The following is a 14,949-nucleotide window of genomic DNA, read 5'->3' on the forward strand; positions in this document are numbered from 1 at the left end:
ATAGAGATCATGTGCAACACAACCTTCTAGCTTTCTGCAGTCCACCTTTGAATTAGACCTCTCCTTTTCTTAATGCATGTTGTAACCACCAGAGTGCTGTCAGCTGAAATTTCTCTCCTGCTTAACTGACCTTTAAGTTTTATTCTATGAATGCCATAAATTTAACAATATCAAAATTCTCCCTAGTCAGACGAAAAAAACTTGTTATTGGTTTTGAACTAGCTGTCTGTAACTGTGAGTACTAACCGATCTCTACCGAAGTGTCTTTGTTGTTGGGATGTACAAGAACCCAGTCACATCCACATGTTTTTGTTATATGTATTTCTATTTGTATCCATCTGATGAGTTAAGCCTTTACAATTGATTTTTATAGTCTGTTTGTTCTTATGTTGTACTGTTATACCACTGTCCTAGGTTAGTTGCACCATTTGGTGACCTATAGTGTCATCTCTGGCATTTGGTCTTTTGAGGAGAGTTGTCCCATTGGCAATCATGCCACATCTTTTTTTTTATATACAGGTACACATTACAATCTTTCCATATACACTAAATACAGTTGACCTAAAGCTTAACAGTATAAATCTTCTGATATTTAAGTGACCAATGAACCATGAAAATGAGGTAAAGGAGATACTTGCTAGTTTACAAACTTGAGCTTTGATCCATGAAACGAGGTAGGGGTCAATGGAACCTGTCGGACTGATATGTAGATTTAAGACAATTTGCATATGACAGAAGGAGACTTTGAAACATAAGGTATCTGTAAGGAATGAAGTGTAAAGTCTACAACCCTCTGAAATATCAATATTTTTACTATTAGTTTTGTAATACAGACATCAGTATTGTGGTTCTTATGTTTTCAATACTGGGACTTTCATCACAGGCGCTAAAATAACCAGTATCCTATTGGAGGCCTTGTTATAGATATTAGGATTATCTATTCACAAACATCTAAAATATTCAAACACAAGAAATAAGAGTGGAAATGGCCAATTCAGCAACTTTCTCATTTATAAAGGGCCATAACTCTAGAATGGTTAAAGTGATGCTACTCCGTTTCAAACTTGTACTGTGTGGTAATAAGCATTGTGTACAAGTTTCAAATCATTTGATTGATGATCTATCTTAAAGCCTCATGACGCTTATAATCTTTTTAAATAGTGTCCTTTCCAAACAAACTGGGTTTTTTTAAGAGGCCATTTGAAAGAAGTGTACACACTGTTTCTTTTTTTTCTTTATTTATACACAAGGGTCTGTCCTCTAGAACATGATCATCTGTCCCTGTAAAATAGAAAGGAAATCAATTAGTTTCATAAAAATCAACATGATCATAGAAACTCAATAGTTTGTGTTGGATTTGATATACAAATAGTCATATAGTAGTGTTTTCAATTTTTAGAATACTTGGTTCTGAGCATATCTAAATGGTGATTAACATTCATATACACAATTCAGGTTAACATTTACATGTTTAAAACAATATCTTATACATAAGATTTTAATTTATATAAGGTTATTTGAGTCTAACTTTGAATTTGTCTCTCTTCTATCAAAATATCCTTCAGATTTTTTATTCGTTTTCTTTAAAGCAACAGTTGCTACATGAACATTAATTTTCCAGGTATGATCAAATCGTACACAACTTTCAAGCATTTCCACATCAGACATTTATAAATATATCAAGATAATCAGATGATCTCAGAAATAAATCACCACAAAGTTGGCAAGAAAGAATAATATTTGGATCAAAATACATGTATGTGCACAAATAAGTTGGTTTACAGAATATTGCATTCAATGGTGTGAATGCATGCATTTCATTTTTAATGCAATATTCAGTAAAACATTTATATCTTTTTTGTTCAGGTTTACAAATAACACAATCACAAAAAGAGTGATTTCGTTGGAAATAGACTTTAAATTGGTTATTTTCTGCCAATCATTTTTTCTGATTATAACAGATTATAATGGCTATGAATAGTAGTTTGACATAGTAAAAAGATAGAAAGGTCATAATATACTTAGGGCTATGTGGTTTGTAGGACTTTTTTTCAGTATGTGTCTACTACAATTATGCAAAATTTTCTAAAAAAAAAATGGTTATTGGTTGTATTGATATTTTGAAAGTCCCTTCCTTCTCTCCCACATACATTTTATTGGAATAGCCCTTATCGCATCTGACCCTTCCTCTTTGACAATAACAACATGAATAACAATACATACCTTTCTCTTCTTTTCACCTCCTAATTCAAAGTGTTTGCATCTCTTAATGGAAATCTGTTTCCTGTGTTTACAGCCAGTACATTCCATTCTCAAGGTGATTTTCTTTGTGGTTTTGGCCTACAATAAAATCAAATAAAATAGTATCAATTTTTAACCAAACTTGCTCTGCTATCTACTAACATTCCAATTTATAAACATGTCAACATACATTAATCATAATCTTTCAAAGAAAGCCAGTATAGTGGAAGTAAAGGTGATGTTTTCGAAAAGGCATAAAATGGCCTCTTTTTATTTTTAAATAAAATTAGGATTCATTAACCAATATCACAATAAGTCATACTGTCAGACTAGAAATGAAACTTTGGTTGAAAATTAGGTACATGCCTGTTTATCTTTGTCACAATAGTACTCATTTAGATTTTCCACAAAAAAATCAATGAAAATGGGTTAATTTGCATTGATTATTGGACAGGAAACAGAGTGCATACATCCACAAAAAAACGTTTTTAAAATAATGTTCGTTAAGAAATTTTACATGTTTAAGTTGAATATTTAGTTTGTCGTCGCTCATTTTTGCTGGTACCACAGGAGTAGGTTCGGTAAAGGCTGATTTTGGCCTCAAATTTTAGGTTCATCTGATGATAGATTTTGGACACATTTAAACACTTAAAGCCACACCAATTTGGTTAATAGTTCTTTGGACAAAAGCTCCAAAAAATATGGGGCGAGCGAGCGGTATTTTTTTGATTGTAAAAAATTCTTGAAAATGAGTTTTGTTGAGGCGGGTGCTCTACAAGTGGAGCGAGCGGTATATTTTTTTTTTAAATGTGCATTTTAGAAATTTATGTACATGTTAAAACTGGGTAACTTCAAAGAAAAAAGAGGAGAAACATGCTCTTACGCATATAATTTGATGTGTTTGTGCCTGTAGTAGTCTTTACCATACCAAACTTTCTGGTTTGCTTTGGTTTAGTATAATTTTGATTATTTTCGCCAAATAAGCTTTAACTGCGTGAATTTTAATTTTAATTCACACATGTGTATGGTTACAAGAGCGCAATTATTCGTAATGCATTTTCCATAGGGTACCACTAGTGTTCCGTATTTTTTTCTCTCAAAGACTACACAAACTAGGGAAAAACGGGTAGCAGTTCCTGTTACTAGAAATGCCAGTGTTGCATTACAACCAAAAAAATATATAGGGTCATGCGGCTCAAATTGACTTAAAATGCAGTTGAAAAAAATCGTCTACTTTTTTCGCTTAATGAACAAGAGGCTCTCAAGAGCCTGAATCGCTCACCTTAATTCTTTTGGTTAAATCTCTCATCAATGATTATTTTGGCTTTTCAATTTATTTAAATGTTTTTTGGATCGTCCTATTTTCTTCAAAAGCCAAAAAAAATAATCATTTTCTCCTATGTTCTATTTTAGCCATAGGAGCTATGTTTCTTGACATACAAGGAAATAAAATATAAAATTTATACTAGATACTCTGAAACTCATTTAGCCTAAGTTTGGCTGAAATTGATACAGCAGTTTCAAAGGAGAAGATTTTTTAAAGTAAGTCAACATGATGAACAAATTGTGAAAAAAGTCTTTAAAGGGCAATAACTCCTTAAGGGGTCAATTGACAATTTTGGTCAAATTGACTTAATTGAAGATCTTACTTTGCTGAACATTATTGCTGTTTACAGTTTATTTCTATCTATAATTATATTCAAGATAATAAACAAAAACAGCAAAATTTCCTTAAAATTATCAATTCAGGGGCAGCAACCCAACAACAGGTTGTCTGATTCATCTGAAAATTTCAGGGCAGATAGAAATTGACCTGATAAACAATATTACCCAACGTCAGATTTGCTCTAAATGCTTTGGTTTTTGAGTTATAAGCCAAAAACTGCATTTGACCCCTATGTTCTATTTTTAGCAATGGCGACCATGTTTGTTGATAGATCATAACTTCGGATACAATTTACAAACTAGATATCCTAAGGACCATTCAGTTAAAGTTTGGAAGTATTTGGCCCAGTAGTTTCAGAGGAGAAGATTTTTGTAAAAGATTACTAAGATTTACGAAAAATGGTTAAAAATTGACTATAAAGGGCAATAACTCCTAAAGGGGTCAACTGACCATTTCCGTCATGTTGACTTATTTGTAAATCTTACTTTGCTGAACATTATTCCTGTTTACAGTTTATCTCTATCAGTGATATTGTTTGCCTCAAATTACAGCCGAAATTCAGCCTTTTCCCCTAGAGAAAATTCCCAATTACTAAAACTAGAGGGTCCAAGGACCCTGTGTCGCTCACCTGATATTTTTATTTACAATTGTTGCATGATAAATGCAACTGTTGTACTGTCGTTTAGTTTCAGAGATATAATACTAAAAAGTGCATTTGAAACCTATGTTTTATTTCAGCCATGTGGGCAGGCAGGGTCATCATACACAGTGGTCCCTGGATATCCTAGTGGTGATTTAAACCAAGTTTGTTTAAATTTGACAGTTGTTTCAGGGGAGAATTTTTGTAAAATTTATCTAACAAGAAATGCAAAGTAATGAGAAAGTTGTGAAGTAGTTTTGTTGTTGCGTAACCCCCCCCCCACTTTGCCACCAGTGCAAGGGTTGTATAGCCAGCTGAGGTCGTGAAAAACTCTCTTTCTTTTGTTGTTGCAGATAGATCTTGACCTGATAAACAATTTTACCACATGTCAGATTTGCTCTAAATGCTTTGGTTTTTGAGTGATAAGCCAAAAACTGCATTTTACCCCTATCTTCTATTTTTAGCCATGGCGGGCATCTTGGTTGGTTGGCTGGATCACCGGACACAATTTTTAAACTAGATACCCCAATGATGATTGTGGCCAAGTTTGGTTTAATTTAATCCAGTAGTTTCAGAGGAGAAGATTTTTGTAAAAGATAACTAAGATTTACGAAAAATGGTTAAAAATTGACTTTAAAGGGCAATAACTCCTAAAGGGGTCAACAGACCATTTTGGTCATGTTGACTTATTTGTAGATCTTACTTAGCTGAACATTTTTGCTGTTTACAGTTTATCTCTATCTATAATAATATTCAAGATAATAACCAAAAATAAAGGGCTGCGCTTAAGCGCATGATACGCCCGTTGCTCTTTTAACTTGTCTTTTATGCTTTAAATGAATTTATATGATCAACTAGAAATATATATACAAATCAAAAGGGATGTTACATTAATATATTCACCAAAGTTTCATAAAATCCCCCTTTTTAAAGTATAAAAATTCATTACTTAAGAAAACGTAAAATCTAAAATTTATAAAAATGAAAAGGGAGCTTATGTCAATAGATATAAACAATTTATCAAAGTTGCATAAAATTTTGTGAAAGTGTTAGTTATTGTCCCAAAATTGGAAAATCCCCCTCTTTTTTAAGCATAAAAATTCATAACACGGAAATGTAAAATCTGAAATTTATAAAAATTGAAAGGGAGCTTACATCAATAGATATAAACAATTCACCAAAGTTTCATGGACATTGGTGAAAGCCTTTTTGAGTTATTGTCCGAAGTGTTGAAAATCCCCCTTTTTTTATGAATAAAGCCCCATAAATCCAAAACTTAAAATCTGAAATTTATAAAAATTGAAAGGGAGCTTACATCAATAGATATAAACAATTCACCAAAGTTTCATGGACATTGGTGAAAGCCTTTTTGAGTTATTGGCCGAAGTGTTGAAAATCCCCCTTTTTTTATGAATAAAGCCCCATAAATCCAAAACTTAAAATCTGAAATTTATAAAAATTGAAAGGGAGCTTACATCAATAGATATACACAATTCACCAAAGTTTCATGGACATTGGTGAAAGCCTTTTTGAGTTATTGTCCGAAGTGTTGAAAATCCCCCTTTTTTTTATGAATAAAGCCCCATAAATCCAAAACTTAAAATCTGAAATTTATAAAAATTGAAAGGGAGCTTACATCAATAGATATAAACAATTCACCAAAGTTTCATGGACATTGGTGAAAGCCTTTTTGAGTTATTCAGTGTTCTAGGATTCCCATTACCCGTTACCCGGGGTAAGTGGATTAGGACAACGGGTAAGTCATTTTTTAGCCTTTGTCACCCGGTGGTAAGTCAATTTTCAAGTTCGGGGAAGCCGAAAAACTCTTGAAATTTCCCGGTCCTCTTCAATTTTCCCATATCTGCTTTTTATTTTTATTAAATCATGAGAAAAAACTTTGATAAAAGATCGAAGATTTTGTCGATGTCTATCGGCGCTTTTATTCAAGCACTCGTTTACTAGGTGTAATCAAGCGCAAAAGAGACCACATTCTTCTCCTATCATTCTAAAAGTCGGTCACGGTGTCGGTAAAATCGGAAAATCCGGATTGATAACTGGTCCTTAAATTGGGACATAAACGATTTTTTTTTCTTGTCATCGGAGGAAAATAAACTTACAGTTGCATTTATTATAGCTCTTAATAAATGACATAGTAATAACTATAACATATTTGTCAAATTTAGTAAGAAATCGTTTTTTTTAAATTTTGTATAAAATTCAATCGTATCCGAATCCAGCTTTGTTCAGACAAACTTCACAACATATAATCTAAAGCATGTCATAAAAGTTTTTTGAGCGGCCCCCAGACCCCCGGCCATAAGGGCGACGAGCTTTAGCTCGCCGCAGCGGACGGCGCTTTGCGCTGTCTGCATTGGTTGGCGGATTTAACTTTTAGATGTGGGTAAGTAATTTTTTTATTGATCTTACCCGTGGTAAGTCAAGGTGCCAAAAAAATCCTAGAACACTGGTTATTGTCTGAAGTGTTGAAAATCCCCCCTTTTTTATGAATAAAGCCCCATAAATCCAAAACTTAAAATCTGAAATTTATCAAAATTGAAAGGGAGCTTACATCAATAGATATAAACAATTCACCAAAGTTTCATGGACATTGGTGAAAGCCTTTTTGAGTTATTGTCCGAAGTGTTGAAAATCCCCCCTTTTTTATGAATAAAGCCCCATAAATCCAAAACTTAAAATCTGAAATTAAAAACTAGAGGCTCTAAAGAGCCTGTGTCGCTCACCTTGGTCTATGTGAATATTAAACAAAGGAAGCAGATTGAAAATTGACTACAAAGGTCAATAACTCCTACAGGGGTCAATTGACCATTTCGTTCCTGTTGACTTATTTGTAGATCTTACTTTGCTGAACATTATTGCTGTTTACAGTTTACCTATATCTATAATAATATTCAATATAATAACCAAAAACAGCAAAATTTCCTTAAAATTACCAATTCAGGGGCCGCAACCCAAAAACAGGTTGTCCAATTCATCTGAAAATTTCAGGGCAGATAGATCTTGACCTGATTAACAATTTTACTTCATGTCAGATTTTCTCTAAATTATTTGGTTTTTGAGTTATAAGCCAAAAACTGCATTTTACCCCTATGTTCTATTTTTAGCCGTGGCGGCCATCTTGGTTTGATGGCCAGGTCACCAGACACAATTTTTAACCTAGATACCCCAATGATGATTGTGGCCAAGTTTCAAATAATTTGGCTCAGCAGTTTCAGGGGAGAAGATTTTTCTAAAAGATTACTAAGATTTACGAAAAATGGTTAAAAATTGACTATAAAGGGCAATAACTCCTAAAGTGGTCAACTGATCATTTTGGTCGTGTTGACTTTTTTGTAGATCTTACTTTGCTGAACATTATTGCTTTTTACAGTTTATCTCTATCTAAAATAATATTCAAGATAATAACCAAAAACAACAAAATTTCCTTAAAATTACCAATTCAGGGGCAGCAACCTAACAACGGAATGTCAGATTCATCTGAAAATTTCAGGGCAGATAGATCTTAACCTGATTAACAATATTACCCCATGTCAGATTTGCCCTAAATGCTTTGGTTTTTGAGTTATAAGCCAAAAACTGCATTTTACCCCTATGTTCTATTTATAGCCATGGCGGCCATCTTGGTTAGTTGGCGGGGTCACCGGACACAATTTTTAAACTAGATACCCCAATGATGATTGTGGCCAAGTTTGGTTAAATTTGGCCTAGTAGTTTCAGAGGAGAAGATTTTTGTAAAAGTTAACGCCGGACGCAGGACGACGACGGACGCCGGACGCCAAGTGATGAGTAAAGCTCACTTGGCCCTTTGGGCCAGGTGAGCTAAAAAACGAAAGGGAGCTTACGTCAATAGATATAAACAATTCACTTAAGTTTCATGGAAATTGGTGAAAGCGTTTTTGAGTTATTGTCCGAAGTGTGGACGACGGACGGACGGACGGACAACGGTATACCATAATACGTCCCGTCTAAAAGACGACGGGCGTATAAAAACAGCAAAATTTCCTTAAAATTACCAATTCAGGGGCAGCAACCTATCAAAGAGTTGTCCCATTCATCTCAAAATTTCAGGGCAGATAGATCTTGACCTGATAAACAATTTTACTACAGTCAGATTTGCTCTAAATGCTTCGGTTTTTGAGTGATAAGCCAAAAACTGCATTTTACCCCTATGTTCTATTTTTAGCCATGGCGGCCATCTTGGTTGGTTGGCCGGATCACCGGACACAATTTTTAAACTAGATACCCGAATGATGATTGTGGCCAAGTTTGGTTTAATTTGGTCCAGTAGTTTCAGAGGAGAAGATTTTTGTAAAAGATAATTAAGATTTACGAACTAGAGGCTCTCAAGAGCCTGTGTCGCTCACCTGTTAATGTGTTTACCTATGTCGGCCATCTTTGTTGGTAGGCGGGGTCATTAGACACTCTTTTTAAAAATAGATACCCTAGTATTATGATTGTGGCCAAGTTTGGTTAAATTTGGCCAAGTAGTTTTAGAAAAGATTTTTATACAATTTACAAAAATGAGGAAAAGTTGTTTAATATTGACTCTAAAGGGCAATAACTCCTTAAGGGGTCCTCTAAAAATTTTGATCATGCTGACTTATTTGTAGATCTTACTTTGCTGAACATTATTGCTGTTTACAGTTTATCTCTATCTATAATAGTATTCAAGATAATAACCAAAAACTGCAAAATTTTCTTAAAATAACTAATTTAAGGGCAGCAACCCAACAACAGGTTGTCCGATTCAACTGAAAATTTGTGAGGGGATATATCTTATTCTGATGGACATTAAAATCTTGAAAGATTTGCCCTAAATGTCTTGGTTTCAAAGATATAAAGCAAAAACTGCATTTTACCACTATGTTCTAATTTTAGCCATGTCGGCCATTTTGTCTGGTAGGCTGGGTCATCGGACACATTTTTTAAACTATAAACCACAATGATAATTGCCGCCAAGTTTGATTAAATTTGGCAAAGTAGTTTTAGAGAAGAAGATTTTTAGAAAAGTTACAAAAAATTATGAAAAGTAATTAAAAATTGACTATAAAGGGCAATAACTCCTTAAGGGGTCGACTGGCAATTTTGGTCATGTTGACTTATTTGTAGGTCTTACTCTGCTGAACATTATTGCTGTTTACAGTTTATCTCTATCTATAATAGTATTCAAGATAATAACCAAAAACTGCAAAATTTCCTTAAAATAACCATTTCAGGGGCAGCAACCCAACAATAGGTTGTCCGATTCGTCTGAAAATTTCAGGGCAGATAGATCTTCACCTGATAAACAATTTTACCCCATGTCAGATTTGCTCTAAATGCTTTGGTTTTTGAGTTATAAGCCAAAAACTGCATTTTACCCCTATGTTCTATTTTTAGCCATGGCGGCCATCTTGGTTGGTTTGACGGGTAACGCCACACATTTTTTAAACTAGATATCCCAAGGATGATTGTGGCCAAGTTTGGTAGAATTTGGCCCAGTAGTTTCAGAGGAGAAGATTTTTGTAAAAGTTTACAGACGACGGACGACGGACGACGGACGCAGGACGACGGACGACGGACGCCAAGTGATGAGAAAAGCTCACTTGACCTTTCAGGTCAGGTGAGCTAAAAATGGTTAAAATTGACTATAAAGGGCAATAACTTCTAAAGGGGTCAACAGACCATTTTGGTCATGTTGACTTATTTGTAGATCTTACTTTGCTGAACATTTTTGCTGTTTACAGTTTATCTCTATCTATAAAAATATTCAAGATAATAACCAAAAACATCAAAATTTTCTCAAAATAACCAATTCAGGGGCAGCAACCCAACAACGGGTTGTCCGATTCATCTGACAATTTCAGGGCAGATAGATCTTGACCTGATAAACAATTTTACCCCATGTCAGATTTGCTCTAAATGCTTTGGTTTTTGAGTTATAAGCCAAAAACTGCATTTTAACCCTATGTTCTATTTTTAGCCATGGCGGCCATCTTGGTTGGTTGGGCGGGTCACCGGACACAATTTTTAAACTAGATACCCTAATAATGATTTTGGCCATGTTTGGTTAAATTTGGCCCAGCAGTTTCAGAGGAGAAGATTTTTGTAAAAGTTAACGACGACGGACGCAGGACGACGGACGCCAAGTGATGAGAAAAGCTCACTTGGCCCTTCGGGCCAGGTGAGCTAAAAAATGGCTTAAAATTCCTCCCAAAAAGTTCAACATTTTCCCAAAACAGTGATGGCATTGGTAGTAATGTTTGTAAATTTCGTATTCATGTTATTATTTTGATATTAGAAAGCACTTTTGAGATCCAGTTTTCTGATCAGAATCATCATGGTGTTTGTAAGACACATGGTTTTCAATGCATTAAGTACCATCATTGTTTTGGTTTCACTCCCCTCTCGAAAAGTACCTTTCAGGTTGAAAATGTCTGACAACCAAAATATACATGAAAAAACAGTGCAAAAAAGACAGCAAAGGTCAGCAAAAAATCGGAGATGTGTTTAGAATCAAAAATGTAAAAATTTCCCAATTTCAATAAAAAATATGCAATTTTCCCAATAAAAAACGGTAGAGGTAGTTTTGAAAAAAGACAACAATATCACTGTCTATCTATAATAATATTCAAGATAATAACCAAAAACAGCAAAATTTCCTTAAAATTACCAATTTAGGGGCAGCAACCCAACAACAGGTTGTCTGATTAATCTGAAAATTTCAGGGCAGATAGATCTTGACCTGATAAACAATATTACCCCATCTCAGATTTGCTCTAAATGCTTTGGTTTTTGAGTTATAAGCCAAAAACTGCATTTGACCCCTATGTTCTATTTTTAGCAATGGCGACCATGTTTGTTGATAGATCATAACTTCGGATACAATTTACAAACTAGATACCCTAAGGAACATTCAATTAAAGTTTGGAAGTATTTGGCCCAGTAGTTTCAGAGGAGAAGATTTTTGTAAAAGATTACTAAGATTTACGAAAAATGGTTAAAAATTGACTATAAAGGGCAATAACTCCTAAAAGGGTCAACTGACCATTTCCGTCATGTTGACTTATTTGTAAATCTTACTTTGCTGAACATTATTCCTGTTTACAGTTTATCTCTATCTATAATAATATTCAAGATAATAACCAAAAACAGCAAAATTTCCTTAAAATTACCAATTCAGGGGCAGCAACCCAACAACGGGTTGTCTGATTAATCTGAAAATTTCAGGGCAGATAGATCTTGACCTGATAAACAATATTACCCCATGTCAGATTTGCTCTAAATGCTTTGGTTTTTGAGTTATAAGCACAGGCACTTGTCTCAAAAAAAAATTCCTATATACCTTAATATAACACAAGGTACTTAACTAAATTTTTGAATAATGACACCCAGTCCCAAATTCCCGTTATTTTTTGTGTTTCTCGGTTGTCAAACCTACTTAAACTTAATATGCCGTAAATCTAAATTGATTTATCTACACAATGGTATATGACACGACTATCATTGTTGTAGGGATCATTAGTAGCAGGCCTCAGAAGTCGGTCAACGGGATGTTTTTTGCATTCGTCTCAATTTTTGGCAACACCCAGCCCGCAGTGATTGAATTATTATAAAAAATATTAAAATAAAAACTGTCAGCTTCCCTCTGACTATGAATTATTACCTTTATTGTAAATTCTTTACAGATTATGTGAAACAAACCCAAATAAGTTTGTTATGAAACACACGTGTACACAACGACACTGATGTAGAGTTATAAATTGACCAAAATTTCCCACATTTATTTTTAGCCAGACGATTGACCAATGAGAAACCAGTATAAAATTACATGCGGACTGGGTGTTGCCAAAAATTGAGACGAATGCAAAAAAACATCCCGTTGACCGAGTTCTGAGGCCTGCTACTAATGATCCCGACAACAATGATAGTCGTGATATATACCATTGTGTAGATAAATCAATTTAGATTTACGGCATATTAAGTTTAAGTAGGTTTGACAACCGAGAAATAAAAAAAATAACGTGAATTTTGGACTGGGTGTCATCATTCAAAAATTTAGTTAAGTACCTTGTGTTATATTAAGGTATATAGGAATTTTTTTTTGAGACAAGTGCCTGTGGTTATAAGCCAAAAACTGCATTTGACCCCTATGTTCTATTTTTAGCAATGGCGACCATGTTTGTTGATAGATCAAAACTTCGGATACAATTTATAAATTAGATACCCTAAGGAACATTCAGTTAAAGTTTGAAAGTATTTGGCCCAGTAGTTTCAGAGGAGAAGATTCTTGAAATAGTTTACGACGACAGACGACAGACGACGGACGCCAAGTGATGGCATAAGCTCACTTGTCCCTTCGGGACAGGTGAGCTAAAAAGGCATATTTTTAATGGCTCCGACGTGCAGAAATGAAAGATATATTCTATACTTCGTAAATTGTGAATATGATTTTCGGCAATTTTTAAACCTAACTGGATAAGCTTTTGATTAAATGTAATTCCAATCCTGTATCAACCAATCAGAAGCTGTATAGGAAAAATACAGTTAAAAATCAATGCATTAGGGTAGAACTTAGAGACAAAAATTTCTCCACTTTCCTCAATTTTGCTAAATTTGTTAGGCCATAATAAATAATAGGTTTGTTTGCCCAAACCCTACCTACCCAGGAAAAAGCTGCCTACTCAAATTCTTTTATTGTCCTGATTTGAAGAAGTTTTTTTTTAATCAAATAGGCATGAAGACTAATAAGCATCTGATACTTCAATTTCTTTTTTTGAAAAAAAAAAAGAAAATGCCTACCTACCTACCCACTGTCTCAACCTTTGGGTAGGGTTTGGACAAACCAAAATATTTTTAAGTGTGGCCTTATACATGCATTCCCAAAATGACTTACCTCTGGATGTCTAATTGTTGGTATTAATGGTTTGTTGTTGTATCATTACCTATATTCCATATATATATATATATGCTTCTATTTATACTTAGTATGCTTTCTTTTTTTTTAGATTTAAATTAAATTGAAGACAGCTATCTCTCTGACACAAATTTTTAATTACCTTTTTTCTGAAAATAGGCTTGGTTTGTCCACCGTACCCACTTTGTTTTCTGTCATATCTTCTTTTGCCTTTGAAGAAAATAAATCAATTACTAAAATTATCAGAAGTCAATGTATAAATATTATTAAATATGAACTTAATTTACATAATAAAGTTTGTTGAAACGCAGGTACACATTATGATTTCCAGCTGCCACTACAAGTCATTAGTACTGTTGAATATGCATGAAAAGCAGATTTCCAAATGAAGTAGTACATGTACATCACTGCATGTACCTTGCTCCATGTATTAACCCTTTCAACGCTACACAAAAAAATAGAAAAATGGCGTTGAAAGGGTTAATGCAAGAAACAGATTAATTCTGGAATCAGCAGGAAGTAATTCATCAAAAAGTTTAACCAAAATGTTTTATTACTTTTGTACATCCTTTCCGTTTCATGTATATGTCTACAAAGTAGTTGGCTTGAAAAACAAGCAAGATTTATGAAATGATTCCGTGCCAAAATTATTAGTTGCTCCTCATGTAGGAGAATGCCAATCAATTTACAGTGCTTGGTTTTGTTTATGAAAATTGACAACTTGTTTGCATCAGTCTCTTGGTCTCACATAGTGTGTGCAAGCTTAAGGGTTTGTCGGCTCATGAAAGAGATATTGATAAAATCACAATTCATTCGTGCAACTTTATAAGCATTTTACAAAATAAATACCTTGTGCATATAATGAGGCTTTTCCAGCCTTGTACTGTGTTACTTTGTGTAAGGTGTGCTTTCTGCAGTCTGTATTTTTACAGAAGGTACGCCTTTGTTTGGGTACGTTGACCTGAAAAAGCATAGAATGTCATTTCATTAGTTTCAAGTTACCTTAAATCAATTTGAAATACTTTTTAGCACTTAATATATATCCTCATAAAAGGCGGACATTACATTGAAGGGTTACCCCTCGTAATATTTTGCAGGGTTATTCCTAACCCGTTTCAAGATTTCTACAGAACTTTGATACTTAAAAAATATACGTATGCTTATTTGCAGATTGAAATATCCACTTGATAATTGCAGGCACCCGAACAGCCATTATCAGCAATCACAAATCAGTAAAATGTTTACATCAAATAATTTCAAATATTTGCAAGAACTGACATATATTTCATTTTCATATAAGGCAGGGACTTTCTATGCAAATACAATATTTCAAATAACGTCATCATCATCTTATCCTTGCTCTAGCTAAAAAGTGACAAACAGTTAAAAATAAATTGCATTCTTGCTGAATAGTGGATATTGGCATCATACTGAAGGTGTGCCTATATTGGCAGAAAATATACAGATACAGATACAGACATAGCAGAA

General features: G+C 33.9%; 1 protein-coding gene across 1 annotated transcript; it reads right to left on the minus strand.

Annotated features, from left to right (window-relative positions):
• Positions 1 to 1,221: 1,221 nt before the first annotated feature.
• LOC139492069 (uncharacterized) lies at positions 1,222 to 14,454 on the minus strand. The gene is made up of 4 exons (XM_071280193.1): positions 14,311 to 14,454; positions 13,604 to 13,671; positions 2,224 to 2,340; positions 1,222 to 1,281 (listed from the first exon to the last, which is right to left on the minus strand). Exons 1-4 carry the CDS (start codon positions 14,432 to 14,434, stop codon positions 1,261 to 1,263), a joined length of 330 nt encoding a protein of 109 aa, XP_071136294.1. The 5' UTR covers positions 14,435 to 14,454; the 3' UTR covers positions 1,222 to 1,260.
• Between the last annotated feature and the right edge of the window lie 495 nt (positions 14,455 to 14,949).

This window comes from Mytilus edulis, chromosome 10, assembly GCF_963676685.1.
Source record: "Mytilus edulis chromosome 10, xbMytEdul2.2, whole genome shotgun sequence".
Taxonomy (NCBI): Eukaryota; Metazoa; Mollusca; class Bivalvia; order Mytilida; family Mytilidae; genus Mytilus; species Mytilus edulis.

Coding starts and splice junctions, on each gene's coding strand:
- LOC139492069 (XM_071280193.1), bottom strand. CDS start 14,434: ATGCTTTTTCAGGTCAACGTACCCAAACAAAGGCGTACCTTCTGTAAA. Junction 13,672..14,310: donor AGCCTCATTATATGCACAAG/GTATTTATTTTG, acceptor TTTTCTTCAAAG/GCAAAAGAAGATATGACAGA. Junction 2,341..13,603: donor AGCCTATTTTCAGAAAAAAG/GTAATTAAAAAT, acceptor ATTTTATTGTAG/GCCAAAACCACAAAGAAAAT.